Consider the following 21053-nt stretch of genomic DNA (forward strand, 5'->3'; position numbering starts at 1 on the left):
ACACTGGACCTGACATTAAATATTTCTAGTGTCCTCCCTATATATGAATCTAATTCAGGCCTCGTAAGAGTCTTTTACTATATAGAAAATCTGTCACGTGAATATTTCTTACCTGATGCATCCTTCCCCAGCAGATGAACGTGTAAGCTAGTCCCTATTTTTTGCTACTACAAATATGGCCGGAATAGGTTGCCTTGATTCTTGTATATATATATATTTTTTCCCCTCTTTTTAAATTTGTTTTACATGTACATGTGTTTATTAGGATTGATATTAGATTATCTTTCAGGTTTTGGTTTTTTTTTTTAATAGCTTTCAAGAGTCTTAGAGTCGCTAGGTCAGCCTTTCTCCGATGAGTGTAGGGAGACCTGCCCAGGTATAGGATATAGGGAGACCCAGATCCACAGGGGAGGGTTACGAGAGGGGCCACATTCAACGTCAGAGGAAAAACACGAATGCCGAATGGCCTTCTGCGGAAGGTCTGACCAATCTCAAGAACAAGCCAGTTGCTTCTGACCTTTTCCATTGTAGAACTTTTCTGTTTTCTGCTGTACAATTTACAGTAGTACGTGCTGGTGTCGTGCCTCCATGGGTATCTATGCTCAGTGTTCCCTGCAAGCTCCTCGGCATCCATCTCGTCCCACAGTGCTCTGCAAAACGCTGTCTCCCAACAATAGGACTCGAATAAGTGAATGAACTGAAGGACGGAATAACATTTGGATACACAGTAGGCACGCATAGACTCAGTGCGCGTGCATGTGCACACACACACACACACACACGCACACACACACACATTCTGTCTCTGGAGGATATGGTCATCCTGTCTGAGTCTTTTCTCTGTCCTTAATACAGCTCTGAGCACAATGCACAGATCTGTGCTAAAATGGTCTGCTTGCAGTTCAACACTCGGTGAGATCCCACCCCTTATCCTGCCTTTTCTGCCACCTTCCCCAAGCTCTAATAGTACCAGGCAGCTTAGCACATTCTAGACTTCTCCGTTCCCCTGAGCCTTTGCTCCTGCTCCCTGCACCTGTACTGCCCTTCCCCTGTGTCCGCTCTGTTCTTCAGGATCCAGCTCAGAGGTTACCACCTCCAGCATCTGTCCCCACGAGCATTTCTCTGTCACCTCTGCCGCCAAAACATGTTGTCTGTTCTGCCCTTCATGGTGTTGAGGGCTCCCTGTGCTACAGCAGAATGTGGGCTCCTGGGGCAGACTCCCGTCTGTGCACCCCTGTGTTCTCCTGTGGTGCTCAGAACAAAATAGGTAGGTAGGGAAGGTGCATCTGATTGAATTTAGTTTAGCTGTGGAGATCCTCTAAAACATTTGTTTTTTTCTTTCTCTCTCCCCAGGTGTGTCGAACCAAGGTGATAGATCTCAGTGAAGGCATTTCCCAGCATGCCTGGTACCCTTGTACCTTCAGCTACCCATACTCCCAGATGGCTCAGACCACTTTCTGGCTCCGGGTAAGCCAAAGCCTCAGGATCTCCAGGAGTGAGCCCCAGGAAGCACCAGCTCCTGTGACCCTTTCACAAGATGGTTTGTCTCCCCACCAAGATGGTTTGTCTCCCCACCGAGGGTGTTAATTGTAAGGACAGAGAACAAAACACTTAGCAGTAGGAGGCTCCCTGAAATAGAATCCCTTTGATGCGCATGGAATGCCCCTCATCCTTCTTGTTTTGGCAAAGACTTTGGATATCTTTTGTCTGCCTGGAACCTTCTGTTCATCATTCAAGGCCTTTTAAGATTGTCTTCTCCTCCTTGAAGTCTTAACTGATCCCCACAGAGAAGTGACTGTTCTCTCTCTTCTGGTCCTGTACATGTCCGGTCGTCTGTCGGATGACGCTTGTCACGTGGTATTGTATCGCTGTCATTGGGTCCATCTTCCTGACTAAGGATTAGGGATTGTACTGACTTTTGATCTACATATCACTGACCCACTTTGAACTCCATGGTCTGCAGAAAGGCAAGGGCCACGTCTTCCTTAGCTTTGTCTCCTTGATGCTTTGCACAGAGGCTAGGATAGAGAAGGGACAAATAATAATAATAATGCCTTTTTATGTGGTCTTAGGGTATGCCAGACCCTTTGTTCCCATTATCTTACTGGAGACTCACAGCCACCCTGTGATCCAGTTCTTTTACTTAATATATCACTTCGGAGTGAGGGAACTTAGGCCCAGAGAGGCAGAGCTGCCTTTCCCCATCACACAGCTCAGCAGGTGCAGAGCAATGTTGGAGCAGTTTCTGACTTCAGAGCCTGTGTTCCTCACGGCCTCCTTGTTCCCATTACGGACCCATGCCGAAAGGCCCAGGCCATGCATGGAAGATGCTTCTTGCAATCCCCGCCCGGTGGCCTGAGTGCATGAGTGACCCTCCTGTGCCTTCTGCATTTCAGGCATACTTTTCTCAGCCAATGGTTGCCGCAGCTGTCATCGTCCACCTGGTGACGGATGGCACCTATTATGGGGACCAGAAGCAAGAGACCATCAGCGTCCAGCTGTTTGATACCAAAGATCAGAGCCACGATCTCGGTGAGCACTCTATCATGCAGGTGGCTCTCGGGACTGTATCTGCCTAGGGTGGTTCAAGGAGCCACCAAGAGCTAGTTCTTCCTTCATCTTTCCTCTTTCTTGCTTCTCTGTTTGAAGTTCTGCTTACCTTCAAATCAGGAGGCTTTCGTGTATCCCGAGAAGCCTGGATGTGGCAGATAGGGGATTTGGGGGCCACAGTCCCAGTCCTCCCTTCAAGAGCTCCTTTCTACCAGGCATCCTTAATCTTGGGCACCCCTCTGATCCTCAAAAGGCCCCAGGATGGAGACTAAGCAAAGGCCCTTTCTGCAGATATCAGCATCTGAGGCCCCAAGAGAGGCACTGAAAGACCCCGGGTCACATGGCCAGGTCTCTGGAATCCTAGCCATGGCTCCTTCCCCACCCCAGCCCCCAACGCCGTACAGGGAGGTGTCCTGTAGTGCCCCACCGCGGCAGCCATGCCGTTCCTGCCGGCACCACCTGAGGAACTCCCCCACAGGAGGAGGAGTAAGGAAAGACCAGGAATGGGAAGGCAGGTCAACAGCCAGGTCCTGCGTGCTGAGAGGCTGCCTCCGCACCGGGCTGGGGTAAGGGACAAGGCCAGAGTCGTCAGGCAGTCACTTGCACACCCGTCTGTGCACCCATGTGTGCATGGGGCAGAGGAAAGAGCGCCAGCTCCAGGGCCGATGGCCTGGGCTTCCGTCCTGTCCCTGCCACACCCTCGGCTCAAGAAGGTACACGCTTTTCTTGACCTCAGAGCCCCTCATGGGGCATCTTGCTCTCCTCATAGACGCAATGGGGCCAACGGTGCCACGTCATCGTCAGAGCGAGAAGGAGTCCTCAGGGCTGTGGTGACAGTGCCCCGCGTGAGCACCCGCACTGGGAAAGCCCTGTTGTCCCTCTCACATTTCCACTTGAACTCCAGGTAGCCATTGCCAGTGTCTGGAATCCCAGGCCAGCCCCGGAGGCCGGCCTCCCCAGCTATGGCTGCGCCATTCCACAGAGAGCTCGGTTCAAAGACCCGTATGAAGCCAGCAGGCACGGGGTCATCTCAGGGTCAAGCAGAAGCCCAGGGAGCAGGGAGAGGATTTTATTTTGTTTTTATGTTTACTTATTTAGTTAGTTTTAGAGGCAAGGGAAGTGATGGGGTTGGGGTGGGGTGGGGGGGTCATATGAATAAGGAAGAGAAAGAAAACCCCTCTGGACTTATCTGGATTCCAGAGCAAATTCCCTAAGTGAGAAGCAAATATTTTCCTAGCTGTCGTGCCATTGCGGCGGGCTCTGAGGCGTGGGGAAAGGTCTGGTTCCACAGAAGCGGCTGGGATCCCATGAGCCAGTGTCTGAGGCTTCCACGTGTCCCCGTCCCTCCCCGCAATGTCCCCCGGCCTCTGTCCTCCGATCCTGGCACCCTTTGGGGAGCCTTTGCTGTTCTGAGGGACCAGAGAAGGGCGCCTTCTGGATGGGGAACCGGACGTCCCCAACAGTGCAGGCCTGCCGGGATGCAAACGGATTCAGCCCTGAGTTTGGTTGCAGGAAGTGAGTTTGGGGAGCTGGCCGGACTCCCATCATTAGGTCGGCTCAGCCGTGATGTGAACCGAGGTCCTTCGGACCCCAGAGCCGGTGTCTGTTTCTCCGACTGTATCCCACACGCCAGCATTCCCTTCCCTCCTCTGGGCATGCCCTTCCTCTCTGCCTCCTCCCTTGCTCCTCGAAGCCTGGGGACCTGTTCCCCATTCTAGAAAGAACTGAGGGCTTTGGGATGGGGGAAAGCCCAGGCTCAGCACGGACTGTACATGGCTGGTTGTTGGGGGCACCTCTGGGGAGCCACTTCCTGTCCTTGGTTCCCAGGGTTACCTTTGCAGCCCGGCTACTGCGGTCCGGACCTTGCAGGACTGCTCTTGGGTTCCTGGACTAAAAATGAGGGCAGCCTGCTGCTGGGGCTGGTGTGCACCATCTCTGCGGCTGACTGGGGCTGCTGGGGCTGGTGTGCACCTTCTCTGCGGCTGACTGGGAAGGCAGCCTGGAAACTAGCAGCTCGGACCATCCAGCACAAACGCAGCGTGGGAGGGTGGTGCGGCCCGCCATGCTTCTGTGAGGGGTGGCCCCTGGGGGAGGGAGAGAGGCTGTGGGCGCTAGGTGAAGGGAAAGCTTAGGGGGCAGGGAGGCAAAAGGATTGGAAAGATTTGGAACCAAGAGAAAAAGGCAGACAAAGAAACTTTCAATCAAACTCAAAATCCCCACTGGCCACCCAATGGTGCTTTTGTGCAGTGACATGAAAGGGTCTGGGGGCTTCGGGAAGGGCCCGTTGGGGAGGGCGTGACTGGCCTTGAGTAATGAGCCTGGCCCCTCGGCCCTCTGTCTCTCCTGACAGGCCTCCATGTCCTGAGCTGCAGGAACAATCCCCTGATTATCCCTGTGGTACATGACCTCAGCCGGCCCTTCTACCATAGCCGGGCGGTTCGTGTGAGCTTCAGTTCACCCCTGGTCGCCATCTCGGGGGTGGCCCTCCGCTCCTTCGACAACTTTGACCCCGTCACCCTGAGCAGCTGCCAGAGAGGGGAGACCTACAGCTCTGCTGAGCAGAGGTAAGGGACCCTGTGTCGGAATACCCTGGGCCGTTTGCTAGCCAGAAGCAGATGGAGGAATTCCGGAACCGCGTAGACATGCGTGTGGCTGTGAAAAGTCTGTGTGTTTCTCCCTGCTCCATCCTATGGCCTCTGGCCGGCTCCGCCTTTGGGCCTGGGAGGCCCACACGTGTCTCTGGATTCCAGGGGTGAGGGAGGGAAGCAGGAATGTGCGCTGGTGGAAACATTCCCTCACCTGGCTTGCAGTCCCAGTGCTGACGATGGCTCGCTTGCGAGGTAGACATCGCTTCCCCTCTCTGGGTCTCAGCATCCATATTTGGACAAAGAGAAGAGAGGTGGGCTAGCTGTCCTGCAGCTCGGAAATACTGGACTATTTATTTAGGGGATGGAGGGAGCCTGTATTTTCTGTGTCTCCGTTCACCGTATTCCAGCATTACCCCCACCCGTGCCTCTGATCTGGTGTCTGCTAATGCCCCTTGTCTGAGCTGAGAGAGCGTGGAATTTCCTGGAAAGAGTAAGAGTTTGGGGGATACCCTTATGTGGGTCTGAACGTGTCGTCTGTCCATGACAACTTTTCTGAGTCTTGCTTTCCCATTTTTGGATAAACAGACGACCGTCTCTACCCCACCAGTGGGTCATGGGGGTTCAATGGTGCGCCAGAGAGCAAGGCCCTCTCGTGGACCGTGAGGCACTATGCCAAGCTGCTCTATTAATACGGGGTATTTATGGCCACTTGCTGATCTGACAGGGGTGCTTCTCTGCCGAGAAGGCCCCATGAAGCACTTAAAGCCGGAAGAAGCTCTGGAGATGATCTAGGACATCCAGAGTGTCCACACTCCTGCATTGCCCTCTAGAAATTCCAGGGCCCCCAAGGGAGAAAGAAGAGCTGGTCCCTGCTCCCACAGCAACTCTCACGTTTGTTTAATGAGATCCAGAAGGAGAAAGAGAGATTGAGGCATGAGGGGTGGGGGCCGTGGTCTTGGTGGGTTCCCCCCAGAGTGAGGCCCTCTGAAAGGCAATCACCCCCTGCCCTGTGTACCTGGGAGCAAGGAGGGGAGAGGATTGGGGGCGGGGCGGTGGGGGCAGAGAACAACACCGGCTTTCTCACGCCCCCTGCCACCACAGGGGACACAAAAGGTGGTTGCAAAACCCGCATTGTTTTGCACCCACTGTCTCTAGCTTCTGTTGTGCAAAGTCTGTTGCAATCGTGCGGAGGCAAAAGAGCTCCTTAAATATCCCTCACTGTTATATTTCACACTAAAGGGGCTTTTTCATCTCTGGCTCTCCAGACTATAAAAATAAGTCAATTCTCAGAACCCAGGGAAACAGTGTTGATGGGCAGCGTCAATCCATTAGATCTTCTCTGCAGCGCTTTCTTTCCCCGTCCTTAACCAGCCACCGGGACCACGGGCAAGCTGACGGAGGCCAGCACTGGCTTCTTTGAATTCTTAATTAACAGTTCCTGTGCCCGAAGTAAACAGTTAGAAGTGTCTCAGCTCAGAAACAAATCAACTGTTTAGCAGCTGTTGGGTTCTCTGACTGGTGGCAGAAGAGCATCGGCAAGGGACAAAGGGTCTCACTAGTTATAGGACTAGGAGCCCGTCAGTCCTTCTCTCTGGGCCTCAGCTTCCCCACCCATGGGATGATGGCGGAGGATGGGATATTCCAGTTCTGACATTCCGTGCTTTCCACGAGCCGGGAGGGAGAAGGAGGAGGGGGAAGACACCGGACAGGCACTTCATTACCTGAATCCATTATTTTATTTCATTATCACACCTGTCCTGTGAGGTGTGGACAAGAGACAGTGAGTCAAGGCCATCCGGGCAGTAGGAGGCAAAATCTTGCTTTGTCTGCCCCGGAAAGCCACGAGGTACTCATCAGAGTCAAGCACGTCCAGGAGAGAAGGGGAGTCGTCACGACTGCTCACGTGTGAGCATTTAGTGAGGGGAACAGCCCGAGGTGAGGGGCCCGCGGCCCTGAGGGCCTCCGTGGCTCCGCCCTGAGTGTGGACCTGGTTGAGATGGGCCGAGCCCTTGGGGCCACCGCTGTGGGGCGGGGGGGGGGGGGTGCTCCAGAGGCCAGGGTCTGGGGAAGGAGGCAGCGGCTCCTGTAGAGCTGGAGAGGCACTCACCCAAACAGTCGGGACCGCACAAATGTGCAAGTGCATTAAAACAAACAAACCAGGAGGCGAGAAAAGAAAAATAAGCAACAACTGTAAAAAGCCACGGGATGTTTTTCTTCATTCTCAAAACACCAAGGTAAATAGCATCACTTTTTATAGCCCGCGCTTCAGCGGGCTCTGGTAGAAACAGCCCACTTGACTCTCAGCTGGTTCCCGGGTCCTGAGAGGGGCCCGCCTTGCCTCCCCCGCCGCCAGCCCTCCGGCCCTCACGTCCCCACGGATCCTCTTTCTTGCCGCTGCTGGCCCTTCCCCGCCGTCCCCATGCACTCGGCCTCCTCTCCCACCCTTTCCCCTTCCCGTGCTCGTTCTCTTCTCCGGAGAGCAGCGTGGTGCCTCGCGGGCTGCCTGGAGAGGAGCATCCCTAGAGCAAAATCAATCCAGGGCCGTGGGTTCTGACCTAGAGTCCAGGCTCTCCAGTCCCCGGGGCAGCACTTGCACTGAATCCAGAGGCCCACGAAAACAGGATCGGCTTTCAAGGGAGAGGTCCAGTCCTGGAATTCTAGCCAAATCGCAGCACCACACCTAAGGGGAAGAGGGAACGGCGGGGGGCTTAGCCATGGCGGTGGGAAGTTAAGAGGCTAACTCCGTGAGTGAGGAAAGCAGCACTCACGGACTGAGGCTCCAGTGTGTCTGACACAGACACACAGACACACAGACACACACACACACACACACACACACACACACACTATCCTATGGTTCTAAACAGAGACTAACCAGCTTATTATAAAATCCAGTGGGCCATGTGCTTACACAATCAGTAAACTCCCGTCCTCTCTCCCTTCTCTTCCGTCCCTCCTTCCTTCCTACCTTTCTTCCTTCCTCCAACCCCCTTTATTGTTTGTTTGCATTCTTTCTCCCTCTACTGCAAACTCGTCCCACTTCCCATGCCAGCCCACCCGGAGGAGGACAGTTCGGCCAGGGAGCTAACTGTGAGAAAGGCAGCTCTAGGAGGACATACATTCTTGAGTCATTCCAGCCCGCAAGGACTTGGATTGGGCGGGGTGGGGGTGAGGATAGGTGCCTACAGGAGCCCACCCAAGGAATATCCAACCCATCAGATAACCATATAGGAAAATCACGTGTGAGATTCGGAGCCCAGGAAGAAGCTTCTTGTGGCCAGAGACCACAGGCTTCCCTAAGTTATGCAGCCCACGCGAGGATCAGCCCCTCTCAGAACACCTGTTGGGAGTTGCTGGTCTGGGGGATACACCTCATGGATGGAACCGAGCTGCCCGAGCCTGTGTCTCTTCAACGGGACCAGTTGCTCCTGATTCTTCTCCAAGATGTTGTTCAACTTCTGCTCCCATCAGAGGTCCCCTGGAGTTCCTCTGCTTCCACATCCTTGTCAATAATCAGGATTATCAAAATTTATTCTCGCTCTCCCCAAGAGCTCAGAGATTGTATGTCTCTGTTGTTTTGTCTTCATAAAACTGTGGTGGCTGAAAGCTGGGAGGCCTCCACCAGGTTCTCTGGTTCTGCATTCTCATCTGAGGCCCAAGCAAGGGACGTGAGCTCCCCCGAGCCACCCAGCCGCTCAGCAGCAGAAGCGGCATTGGAATTCACTTCTCAGGCCTCCTGGGGCAAAGCACATTCCTCTTCATCAGAAGTTTCAAGACCGCTGTCGAATAGGCCAGAAAGGACCACACATAACTTGTGTCTGGCCCTCTCTTCTTTAATAAGCTGCCAACATTTAGCTACCAGGAGTGTTCGTAGTAAAGACATGGGTAGGTCTGGAGACAGGACAGGGTCGGTGCTGTGGGCCACCTGGGCCAGGAGTGACCTGCTGCTGCTCTGCTGGCCCCCCTCCCTCCCTTGGGCACCCCAAGAGCTGCTCGCTGCCATCCTTACCCTGCAGACCTTGACTTTGCCTCATCACCGTTGGGCCAGCGCCTCCCTGGCTCCAAGGATTCCAGGGTGTGAGACCCTTTCAGGATCCCCTCCAGCAGCCGCTGCATTCCTGGGCAGAGAACCAGGAGTCCTATCTTGATCATTCTTTCTCTGTCTCACTTCCCAGGGACCCTGCGGCCCTCCTGCCAGGAGCATCTTCCCTCCCTTCCCAGCATGGACATGCTGTCTTATTCGCTGTCTCCATCTGAGCAGCCCAAAGTGACTTATAAACCCCCTTCGGGGGCACCTGAGTGGCTCAGTGGGTTAAGCCACTGCCTTCAGCTCGGGTCATGATCTCAGGGTCCTAGGATCGAGTCCCACGTTGGGCTCTCTGCTCAGTGGGGAGCCTTCTTCCCTCCCTCCCTCTCTCTGCCTGCATCTCTGCCTACTTGTCCTACTTGTGATTTCTCTCTGTCAAATAAATAAATAAAATCTTTAAAAAAAAAAAAAACCAAACCCCTTCTGTTACTTACTGCCCCCCACCCTGCCCCATAATGTAGTTGCAGCAAAGCAGCAGAATATGGGAGCTAAGCCAAGACTCAAGGGACACAGCCAGGAGTGGGACCCTCACCAGCCCTTTACCACTGGTCTTCTGTATTCTGCCTGAGCAATACCCACCCATTCTGCTGTCTGTGTCTGGAGACCAGTGCCTTGGGCTGCCGCTTCCAGTCGGTGATGGGAAAGAATTAGGCACAACCAAGTCAGCTGCAAGGGACTGGGAGCAGGGGACAACCGTCGAAAAGGACTGCTGCCACGAGCAACTCTACAGTCTCACTTTTATTAGATAGAAAACAATAGCCAATAGGAGGATTGATGAAGGTCAAACATTAATCCCATCTTGCAGACAAGCAAGAAGGAGGATAAAGTTTATAGTTAAACACATTCAAAGGACTCATCTAACTAACAACGGGCACTTCTGGGAAGAGAAAGGAGCGCTAACGGATAAGGGGAGCAGGCGGTTTTCGTTCTACCCTGAGCAAGCTGGGCATCCCCAGCTGCCCTTCACGGGGCATCGTCCTTCTCCCCAAAGTCCTGTTGCCAGTATATGTATTTCTTAAGGCCATATCTAAATGTGCTTGGTAACTAGCAAAATCCTCCAGGGGTTACAGTTTAAGTAACAAATTGTTCTGAGGGGCAGCAGCACTGGGCTGTGGGAACAGCAGTGGAGGGATTGGCTATTCAATCACTGAAGGATATGCCTCTATGTGGAACTTGAGTCTATAAAGAAATAAATATATTTATTTATATACAGGTGCACATATAAATATATTTGTGTGTCTATGTATGTGTGTGTATATACGTACATATATATACATACACATATACGGAAAAAAGACAATTTCTAAATATCTGATTATCTTTGTGTGGGGGGAGGGTGTCCCCATCTTTGCCCAGGTGTGAGAATTTCATTGACAAAAGCATCTATGTCCCTTCCCCCATCCCTCAGATCAGCCAGCTTCCTCCCTCTGAGAAGAGTCTTCTTTTTTTTCCCTTCTTTTGTTATTTTTTATTGCTCATCACTGGTATTAAGTCCCCCCCCCCTTTTTTTTTAACGAAGCCAGAGGCTTTTCTTTTGTTCCTTGTTTTTGTGTTTCAGCAATGACAGGGCTGTGTCAGGGAGGTATTTGGGAGGGGCACGTGGGGGTAATGTTTATCATTTTTGGACAGTGTGTTCCCACCACCCTTCCAACTTCATTGGAAAGCAAAGAGAAGAGCAGGGGCTTGGAGGACAGGCAGGCAGACCTTACTGGTTTCTGTCCACACACAGGGCCTTTGGACAGGCAGCTGAGCTCACGGAGTCTCACATTCCTCTTCTCGAAAATGGGAGTAATTGTACTACCTCAAGGAGTTATGGTGAGGATGCAAGCCAGGTGATGCGGATAAAATGCAGTGGCTGATAGCTGGTATCCATGACCTTCCTTCCCCCTATCCTCCCTATTTTCAAGCCTATAAGCCAGGCACACACAGATGTGCTAGGCAAACAGGGATGTCCCGGTCCCCACAGTGTGTTCTGGAAGACACTAGCCCAGAAATCTCCTATTGGAAAAGGTTATCAGAGTTTGGAAAATCATAGCCCCTTTTAGAAATCCAATATGGGTATCAGAATATTGAAGGTTCTGAGAAGTCCTGCAATTGTGTGTGTAGGGTGGGGGAAGCTGATTTATTAATCCAGTACTACCAATTCTTTTGACTGTGAAAACTTTTGGTCAGATAATTCATGTGACCAGGAGATACTTTCCTTCTACAGCCCAGAGAGTCAGAGTAGAGAAACTACATTCTCTTATAGCATCATGGTTTCTAAAGTATTTCTCACCCATGGGCCTTTTGATTATACGAATACGCTGAGTTCCATTCTGTCCAGGACTTTCGTGCATGCTCTTTACCCTGCTGGGGATTCCCTGCATGGCATATCCCTTCATTTCATACAGGTTTTAGTTCAGATGCCCCTTCCTTGTGGAGGCTTCCTTCCGTGACCCATCTGCACTTGGGTCACGGAAGTCATCTTCCAACAGTCATCCTCCATGATTTCACCTTTAGTGCCCTCTCTGTGCACACGACTATCTGAAACAGGCTTCTTTATGGCTTTTCTGGAGCGCATGTCCTTTCTCCTTAAATTTGCAGGTGGCAGGCATCTTCTATATAGTCCCATTGTCTAGAACAGTATAGCAAGGTTCCTCTTCAAGGTCTGTTGAATTGGTGAATGAGTGGCTGACATGCTATCCCGTTGACACTCCCGAGAGATGAATTGGCTTATTGCTTCCATTTTGCAGATGGGAAGACGGAGTCTCAGCATATGATGTAACTTGCCGAGGTCAAACAACCCATAAATGGCATTGCTGGGATAGGACTCTGATTTGCCCCGTTGCTAAGCCCTGTGCCCTTTCCACGTCAACAAATCCAGTTTTGTTTCCAGTCTATTCTGTTTCTTAGGAAGAACATTAATGTGCAGAGAAGTGGGGGGGGGCAGGCACATGCTGCTTTTCTCTTCACGGCCTCCACAGCCCAGGGCAGCCCGGAGCCTCCCAGTCTTCATCGCAGGAGTGCAGAGCAAGCATGGCCACACTGGAAGGCATAGGTCAGAAGACTGGCTTGGGAGCTGGTAACTTGCGGAGTAAATCTGTTTAAATTGGAACCATGTGGCTCTTGCCCCCAGGCCTTACACATCATGAACAGATGCATTGTGTGGTGTCAGAGCCCTTGCTCTGAGTCCACAGAAATGCTCCTGGAGGCTTCCCCAGGGCACCGGACGCAGTTCGGGCGAGGCCGGCAGGGCCAGGAAGGAGGACAGAGAACCCAACATCTCCGCAGGTGTCACTTTTATCCCTCTCCACTTCCGAAAGGGGGCATGTGGAGAGGCAAAGCCCACGTTGGTGTGGGACCAAGACCTTAATCAGATGCTCCCCTCTCCTGAGTTTTTTGTTTTTTGTTTCTTTGTTTTTAAAGGCCATTTGTGATGTTTGGAGGCTTTTAGCTCCATGCCACTCCAACTGTGACTCTCAGCAGGCTCCTGAGCCAAGGAGAGAGCTTGGAGATGAGGAACCACCTTCCTCTAAAGCCCCCAGCAGGGTCTCCTGAAATGGGCACCATGAAAACAAATGGGGACTTTCTTCTGACGCTGGTTTGCCCAGCAATGGCTCGCCGTCCCCGAGCTCTGTGCGCACACCGTGTGCCAGGCGTTGGGGTAGACAGAGTCAGAGAGGCAAAGGTTAGCGAAAACTGCCCCCAGCACACTCTCACTCTTCCCAGTCAATGTCTCAACCTCCTCAAAGTGCTTTAAGTGCAAAGCGCTGCTGCCTGCCGCACACTGCCACCATTTCGGAAATCCCGACAGGAGGCCGAGCTGCTTTATTGCAAGCAGAGGACAGGGAGATGAAACAGACATGATCTCTCTACCCTCAGGGAAGTTCTAGTCCAGGTGTGGGGCAAGGTTAACAACAAGGACTTTGGAGTCACACATCTGGGTGGGAGCTTAAACAGGTAACTTGATCTCCCTGGTCCCCGATTTTTCCAACTATAAAATGAGTAACACTTAGCTCATAGGGGTGTTGTAAGGACTGAGTGAGCTCATGTACCTAAGCGATCAGTGAACAGTCACTAACGTTACTGCGTGTCTGTGTAACAGGAACAGGAGGGGAAAGATCATCTAGCTCAGGGATTTTAGATTTCCATTTCCTTAAGGATTAGCACACATTCTGGCACATGGTGGGCACCCAGGCCCTGTGCTTTCAGTGCATGAAGTGTGAGGCCATTTAGAGAAAGGAGGGCAGGAGGCCTGCCAGGGAGCCCCCCCCCCGCCCTCTCCCCGGGGACACGGGGAAGCTTCCTGTAGACATTTACATGGGGCTGGGACTGAAGAGTGGGTAGCATTCAAACTGGCAGGAAGGTTAGAACGGCAGCCACAGCAAGAAGCAAGGCGTGATCTCTGTACGACCTTACTAACAGTTCATGCCTTGCTTTACAGTTTATAAAAGAGTTCTACCTTCAGCACGTCCGTTGAGTCTCACAACCCTTTGGTTTGGCCCCATATGAGCACTCTCTGAAGCTCAGAGAGGGGAGTACCTTGCCCAACGCCACCCAGGTTTACACTATGAGCGACCGCCTGTTGAGTGTTTCTGTGGGCCGGGAATTGTGCTCTGTGCTTGTCCTATCCTCTCTCTGTTTTCATGCTCACTGCGCCCCTCCGAAATGAGTACTGTCACCAAATACAAAGAGGCTGGCGTTCAGCTTGGTGCCAGACGCATCAGCTTTGACCTTCCCGCCGGCGTGCGGTGGGCATGAAAGCCCCCACTTACCCTCTTGCTGCTTCCCCCCCCCCCCACCAGCTGTGTGCACTTCGCATGTGAGGCCTCCGACTGCCCGGAGCTGGCCGTGGAGAACGCGTCTCTCAACTGCTCCAGCAGTGACCGCTACCACGGCGCCCGCTGCACCGTGAGCTGCCGGACGGGCTACGTGCTCCAGATACAGCGGGACGACGAGCTCATTAAGAGCCAGGTGTGTGCAGGTGCTGGGCTCGGAGCCCCTCTCCAGCCCCCAGGGTGGGGGGTGGCTGGCCTGGAGTGGAGCTGCTCGCAGAGTGCCGCCACCCAGCAAAGACGCAATAAATATGTGTTGACAGAATGCATCCACCCGTGAACCTGGAATTTCCAAGACCACAGTTCCCGTGTGGAATAGTGTCCCACATAGCACGTGTCAGTCTTTGTTGGGGGTTGCAAATGTGGAAAGGCCCATGCGGAGCCCTCGGGAAGGAAACCCTTACAGGCTGAGCTCCGCTGCAGGGGAAGGAGCCGCGTTAGAAAGAGGGGAGCCCTCTGTCAATGAGGTGCTCACTCGTTCACTGTCATCATAAAACAGATTGCAAAGCATCTGTTCGCCAGGAACCAGATGCCGTGGTAGGTGCTAGAGCAAAAAACAAATGTCACTGAGATAAACCCGCGTCCTCCTCCCAAGGAGGAGGACCGTTGCCGGGAACTGGCAGGGAGTGAGTCATGACGGCACCGAGTGATGAACGCCGGTCGAGGCAGGTGCCGGGTGTGGTGGAAGCCCCAGGGGGACTCACCATGGAAGTGACTCGGAAACAGAGAACCAGACGGATGGATGGGCACAGGGGTGTGCCCTGAGGAGGGGCAAGAAACGGGTTCTGAGGGCACAGGTATGGGAAGGTATGGGAAGTGGTATGGGAAGGTCTGTGGCTGAGAAAGAGTACGCCCCAGACAGATCTTTTCCCCTCCCCTGAACTCACCCAAGCAGTGAGGCTGGAGGGGCAGGCAGGGTCTTCCGGTCAAGGCCTGGTTCGCTTGCCCAGGAGGTTTGAGGTCGATCTTGAGGGCCACAGGGAGCTTTTGAAGACAGTGACATGGTCGGATCATGGTGGATCAAGGTCCTTCTGGCTGTCCGCTTGGGTATGGCATGGCGTCCGGCGGTGAGACCAGCCACGGGAAGAGCCGTCGCAAGCCATAGGAGTTGCTCATGGACCAGGGCAGTGTCAGGCACGAGGGGCATGGTGGAGTACCGCTGCAGCCAGACGCTGCCGTGGGGTCTCAGAGTGGGCACTGGGGCAATGAATCCCAGAGATCTGAGGGTTCCAGAGCTTTGCCACTAGAGGCAGCCTTTCCTGGGGCTCTGCCAGCAGGCTTCCCCTTCCTGCCGCGGACACACAGGGACACTCCTGTGGCATGGAGCTTCTGCGCTGAAACAGAGTCCCCTGTCAAGGCAGCCCCAGGGTCCCCAATTGCTTGTCTTAGACACCCCCTTCCTTGTGTCGGACATGGCAGGTCTGAACTCCTGTGGAAACAATTAGGCTGTTTTGGCACGGAGGGACCTCTGCTGCCTTTGATGTGTGCTTAAGAGGGGAAACATGTCCTTTGCTTTTAAAAGCCCGGATCAACATTTGGCATCCCCCGTCCGTCCCCTGGGATCTGGCGGCTTCCTCCTTGAACAGCAGGCTGTGGGCTGCCCGTGGCGGTCCCTCCCTTGGCTCGGAAGCCCGGCCTCACCCTTCCACCCATGCACCACTGCCATCTTCTCCTTCGGATCCAATCCCTGTCGACCCTCATTGCTTTTCCCAGGCTTGTCCCAAGCTCACGTCTACCTATCTCTCAACGATCTCAGAGCAGGGAGTGGCTCCTAGAGCAGCCCGGGGTTCAGTGCCAATGCAAGAGCTCAAGGAAGGAAAGGGACTTTTCTGTGGTGTCCAGCACAGGGGACAAACATATCCCATATCCCAGGGCACTGCCCACTCGATGCCAAACACCGAAGCAGCTCCCTGTTGCCTCCTGCAGAGCCAGGAAAAGGTATGAAGATCAAGAGCCAGTGAATCAAATGTTGTGCCATTTTTCATGGGCCAGTTCATGAAAGAAGTCATCAGGCCCCAGGAGTCTGAGTCCCGAGATTCTCATCAGCACGATGGGAACGCTGATCTGGGAGACTCGGCAGGGAGCGGTTCGGAGTGCGGCTGTTAGGTTCGGTTCCCACGTACCCTCTTTACAGCCATGTCACTTGGAGCTAACCAGTGTCTCTGCGCCTCAGTGTCTGCATCTGAAGAATGGGAACCGAGACACCTAATTCATTAAAAGCCAGTTTTACAGTTCAGCATGGGTTTCCAGGAGGAGACTGCCAAGGTGTTGCGTGGGGTAGAAGAGGTGTCCCCCACATCTGGCGTGCCGTCTGCTTATTATCCCCACCTCTGCCTTCCAGGTGGGACCCGGCGTGACGGTGACCTGCAGCGAGGGCAAGTGGAACAAACAGGTGGCTTGCGAGCCAGTGGACTGCGGCGTCCCGGACCAGCATCACGTCCACGCTGCGTCCTTCTCCTGCCTTCAAGGCACTACCTTTGGCAGCAAATGCTCCTTCCAGTGCCGTCACCCTGCGCAGCTGAAAGGTATGGAGGAGGAGCCTTCGGCTCGGTGGGGCCCTGCTTCCTCTGTGGGACACCCAGAGGCTGCTCCCAGGCACTCCCCCAGGTCTCCGACACCCGGGGTTGGGCGGGCTTTTATCTGCCCTTCTGGTTTCCCTCTACCAATGGAGGGAACGCATGTGCACTGTTTTGCTGTGCAGCCAAGGAGAAAGCAGTGTGTGGCTAAGACGGCAGTGAATTCTCCTCCAGGGTCCTTGCAAGTCTTACAGAAGAGAGAAGGGAAGGAATGAAGCGGGGGAGGGAGGGAGGAATAAAAAGATTAGAAGAAGATTTGGAACAGACACGACTGGCTCACTACATAGGATTAGGGCCCAGTAAGCCTAAGAGATGCGTCTTATTACACAGCCCTGTTCCCAGGGGAGGACACGAAGCCTCAGAGAGGTTAAAGAACTTGCCCAAGGCCACTCTCTCCACAGTGGCATCCACGTGGGGGCCCAGGTGTGTGTGTCACCAAAGCCATTGCTCCTCTTTAGGAGGAAAGAGGAAATGGGCAGGAAGCCCTTGCTGGAGAGCTCCTGGGCAAGGCCCCAAGGTGTTGGAGTGAGTGAGGCAGAGTCAGATATACGGGAGAAGAGGCCGGCCGGGCTGACCGAGGACGTCAGGACCAGAAGGGTTTTCAGAGCTCGTGTTGAATAACTGATTATTTGGAAACATGGGGAAACCAAGGTCCAGTGAGAGAGGAAGGAAGGAACACGGAGAGAATCACAGAGCAAGTTAGTGCTATTTCCGGAAAGAATGCTCTTGGCTTCCAGTCCAAACACTAGGGTTTGACATGACGTGACATGATCTCCAAGTTACAATGGTTCAACTTAACAAGTTTTTGGTGGTGTAGAAAGTGGTGTGTCTTCAGTCGACACCCGACTCTGAATTCTGAGCTGCCGATATGTGGCCCAGCACAGCCTCGGGGTGCTGCGCAGTGACCCTTCATAGCAGATACCCACACAGCCATTCTGTCTGCCACTTACAGTAGAGTAGTCCATAAATCACATGACATATTCCTCTCTTGATTATAACATATGCTTTGCGTGAGACAATTTTTGCCCCACTTTGTAGGCTAATGTAAGTCTTCTGAGCACGTTTAAGGTTCGCTGGCCTGAGCTAGGATGTTTAGTAGGTGAGGCATACAAATGCATTTTTGACTTGCAATATTTTCAACTGAGGATGGGTTTATTGGGAGGCCACCCCATTATATGTCGAGGAAGATCTATATCCTCTTTTCTCAGAGGTGCGCTCTCCTTTCCTTGTTTTATCAGAGGGACTGTCATCCCTTTATCAGACACCCCAGATGAAATCTCCCTCAAGCAGGGGTCCTTCAGATGGGTCCAGCCACCAAGCAAAGGTCCTGCCGTCACTCTACTGTGTGGGAATAGTGGACTCCCATGGGGTTGGGGGACAGAGGGGAGGTCTATGAATTCTCTTGAACTTAGATATAATACTATGTATTCGTGAGTTTCAGGCATTTTGATGATTAGAGAGAGTCAGTCGTTTCCCCAGATTTTTCAGGGGGAGACAGAACTCCCAATGATTACTGGACATGAGTTCCTAGAAGGCAGTGGCTACATCTAATCCATTTTCCCATTGCTGTCAGCAAGCCCAGCATCTGCACTTAATAAGACTCAATAAAGTGTGTTGACTGGATGGCTGGATACATTGATAAAAGTCATACCACAGGAAATGTTTCTTTTGAGAGGTGAATGAAAGACCAAGTTATCTCCTTAAACAACCCCAAAAGAAAAACAGGAAGCACTCATGGGATGCAGCCTTTAGGTCCCCTCATTTTTAACCCAGTATGACTTGAGTACAGGAGCTATAGATGTTTCAGGTGAGGTACTGTAAAGATGCAGGCTGGGGAGTGGTGAAGACAGTGGGAACTGTTTTCCACCTTTCAGGCTTTCCGAGTCCTTCTGTTGGCCCAGAGGTGGGGTGTGTTCATGACTCCAGACCAAGTAATCACACTTCTCTTCTCAGGCAGAGACCTCTTGGAAGGAACAGTGTGTAAATTAGCATTGATTATCATAGACCCCATTGTCGCTAAAGGTGATTCTTTAAAAAAAATAATTATTGGGACGCCTGGGTGGCTCAGTTGGTTAAGCAGCTGCCTTCAGCTCAGGTCATGATCCCAGTGTCCTGGGATCGAGTCCCACATCGGGCTCCTTGCTCTGCAGGAAGCCTGCTTCTCCCTCTGACTCTGCCTGCCACTCTGTCTGCCTGTGCTTGCGCTCTCTCTCTCTCTCTGACAAATAAATAAATAAAATCTTTAAAAAAAAAATAATAATTATTTATTTTGGAGAGAGAGAGAGCACATGCATGTGCTCATAAGCTGGGAGAAGGGGCATAGGGAAAGAGAGAGAGAAAATCTCAAGTAGACTCCACACTGAGTGCAGAGCCAAACACAGGGCTTGAACTCACAACCCTGAGACCATGACCGGAGCTGAAATCAAGGGTTGGACACTTAACTGACTGAGCCACCCAAGTGCCCTGTTATTAATGATTCTTTATCAAAGTGATTCAGACCCTTCTGCTGTTGCTTCTCTGCTGACTATGGTGGAAGGGGGGGTGACCCCGCTGTGGAGACGAGGCCCCAGGGGGATCATCATTTTGATAGCTGTTGATCTCAACTTTGTTCTTCCCTTGAGAATGCAGAGAAGCCTCATTCCAGTGGCCACGCTGACCCACTGGGACCCACTGGCATTTTTTTTTAAATTTTTAATTAATTTTTTAATTTTGTTATTTATCTGAGAGAGAACAAAAGCAAGAGAGATCACAGAGGCAGAGGGAGAAGCAGACTACCCACCGAGCAGGGAGCCCGATGTAGGGACTCCATCTTAGGCCCCCGGGATCATGACCTGAGCTGAAGGCAGTCGCTCAACCAACTGAGCCACGCAGGCGCCCCCCACTGGCATTTTGTGCACCTTGGCTGTCAGCATCATCCAGTGCTCGAATGCTTCTCCTCGGGTCTGCAGGCAGTGAGGGCTGGGTGAAGGCCCCGCCAGTGCTCTCTTGAGCTTGTTAACGCCCCTTCTCAACCCAGGGGTAAAGAGGTGAACAGTACAACTCTTTTTCCTCCATTTATTGTTTGCTTTCCTTTCCTCCCTTCATTTTGCTTTTCCTAGCAACATAATTGAAGCCAAAGAGCACTGTCTTAGAATCCGACAGACTGGGATTCCACTCCTGGCTCTGCCCTTGCTGTTGAGATTCAAAGAGCTAGTTCATGGCTCTGAGCGTCAGTGCTCTCATCTGTAAAATGGGTGGAGAAGGGCCCACTTTGAAGGGTCAAGATTGAGGCCTGAAAGAGAAGGTATGTGTAAGATTCCAGAACCAGAGAAAGTGCTTAATAAATACTGACCTACCCCAAGGGGCGCCCTTGTGAGCTGTGCCGCGGCCTCTCTCCCAGCCCTCACCTCCGTCTCATGGAGCCCTTAGTCTTGGGGGCTGTGGAAACACACTCCCTCCTCGGCACTCTGCCCAGGACCCAGAGGCTAAGTGTTGGCAGCCAGGTAGCCAGCACCCAGGACAGGCAGTGACGTGTAGCCCCCAGGGAACTGGTAGAATGTGGGGAACCCCCCAAAATGACTCCCCCCTTCTATTTCCAGTGAATTTTTCTTGAATATCCCTGCTTTCACTTAAATTCTGAGCCCTCTTCAAGATGTATGTAAAATATTCTGCTAACTCAAAGCCTCAGGGTCCCTTCTGCCAGGACCCTTTACCTAGGGAGCACTAACCCGTATAGACAGAAGCTACAAAAACAGAGGGAAAATATGTTCTCAAGTTCAACAGCAACAACAAAACTTCAAAATCATAAATGTTTAATTAAAAGGCTGAATATACCACATTACTTACATCACTCATCAACCTCAACTCAACTGTGTTGGGTGCACTTGAGTGTGGAGTAGGGCTAAAAGCAAGCATACCTTGGAGCTCTGGGCTGGCTCATTTGGAAGAGCAAGGAGCTCTCGGTCTTGAGGTTGTGAGTTTGAGCCCTGTGGTGGGTGCAGAGATTACTCAAATAAATAAGTAATCTTTAAAAAAAATGTAAAGTAAGCACATCTTCCTCCTTCAAAGATCTTTTTAAAAGGCCCACTGTGTGCTTCTGGTTCTTGTTGCCTTTTCTGTCTGCTTTGCCTCTCCAACCTCAGATTGAAAACTCAGCCTCTCCACTTGTTTCCAGAGGATACCCAACACCAGTGGGCATTTCTTGGTTTCTCAGACTTTACTGAAGACAGGAATGTGAGCTGGGGGAACACAGAGAGTGGCCACATCCCACAGTGCCCTGTGGGGAACCTTTGTGCCTGCTCTCAGCTCCTTTCCTCACCCAGCACTTCCCCCTGCAGAAACCTGTTATGACTTTCCTCGCTGCACATTTTCTCTTCTGTTCTTTCTCAAAAGCAGATAGCCAGGCCCTGAAGGTCCCTGAGGCATCTTCCCCACAAAAACAGGGTCAACCCTTGACCCC

At 52.5% G+C, this 21053-nt stretch overlaps 1 protein-coding gene across 1 annotated transcript in view; it reads left to right on the top strand.

Moving 5' to 3' along the window:
* PAPPA (pappalysin 1) overlaps positions 1 to 21053 on the top strand; it is a gene marked incomplete at its 5' end in the record, with an annotated part of 138399 nt that overhangs the window by 65445 nt on the left and 51901 nt on the right. The window contains 5 exons of the mRNA XM_082695197.1: positions 1354 to 1467; positions 2397 to 2532; positions 4901 to 5114; positions 14010 to 14178; positions 16381 to 16564. Coding sequence (XP_082551323.1) covers positions 1354 to 1467; positions 2397 to 2532; positions 4901 to 5114; positions 14010 to 14178; positions 16381 to 16564 — 817 coding nt within the window. The remainder of the gene's footprint in view (positions 1 to 1353; positions 1468 to 2396; positions 2533 to 4900; positions 5115 to 14009; positions 14179 to 16380; positions 16565 to 21053) is intronic.

Source organism: Mustela nivalis (genome assembly GCF_964662115.1).
Source record: "Mustela nivalis genome assembly, chromosome: 13".
Lineage (NCBI taxonomy): Eukaryota > Metazoa > Chordata > Mammalia > Carnivora > Mustelidae > Mustela > Mustela nivalis.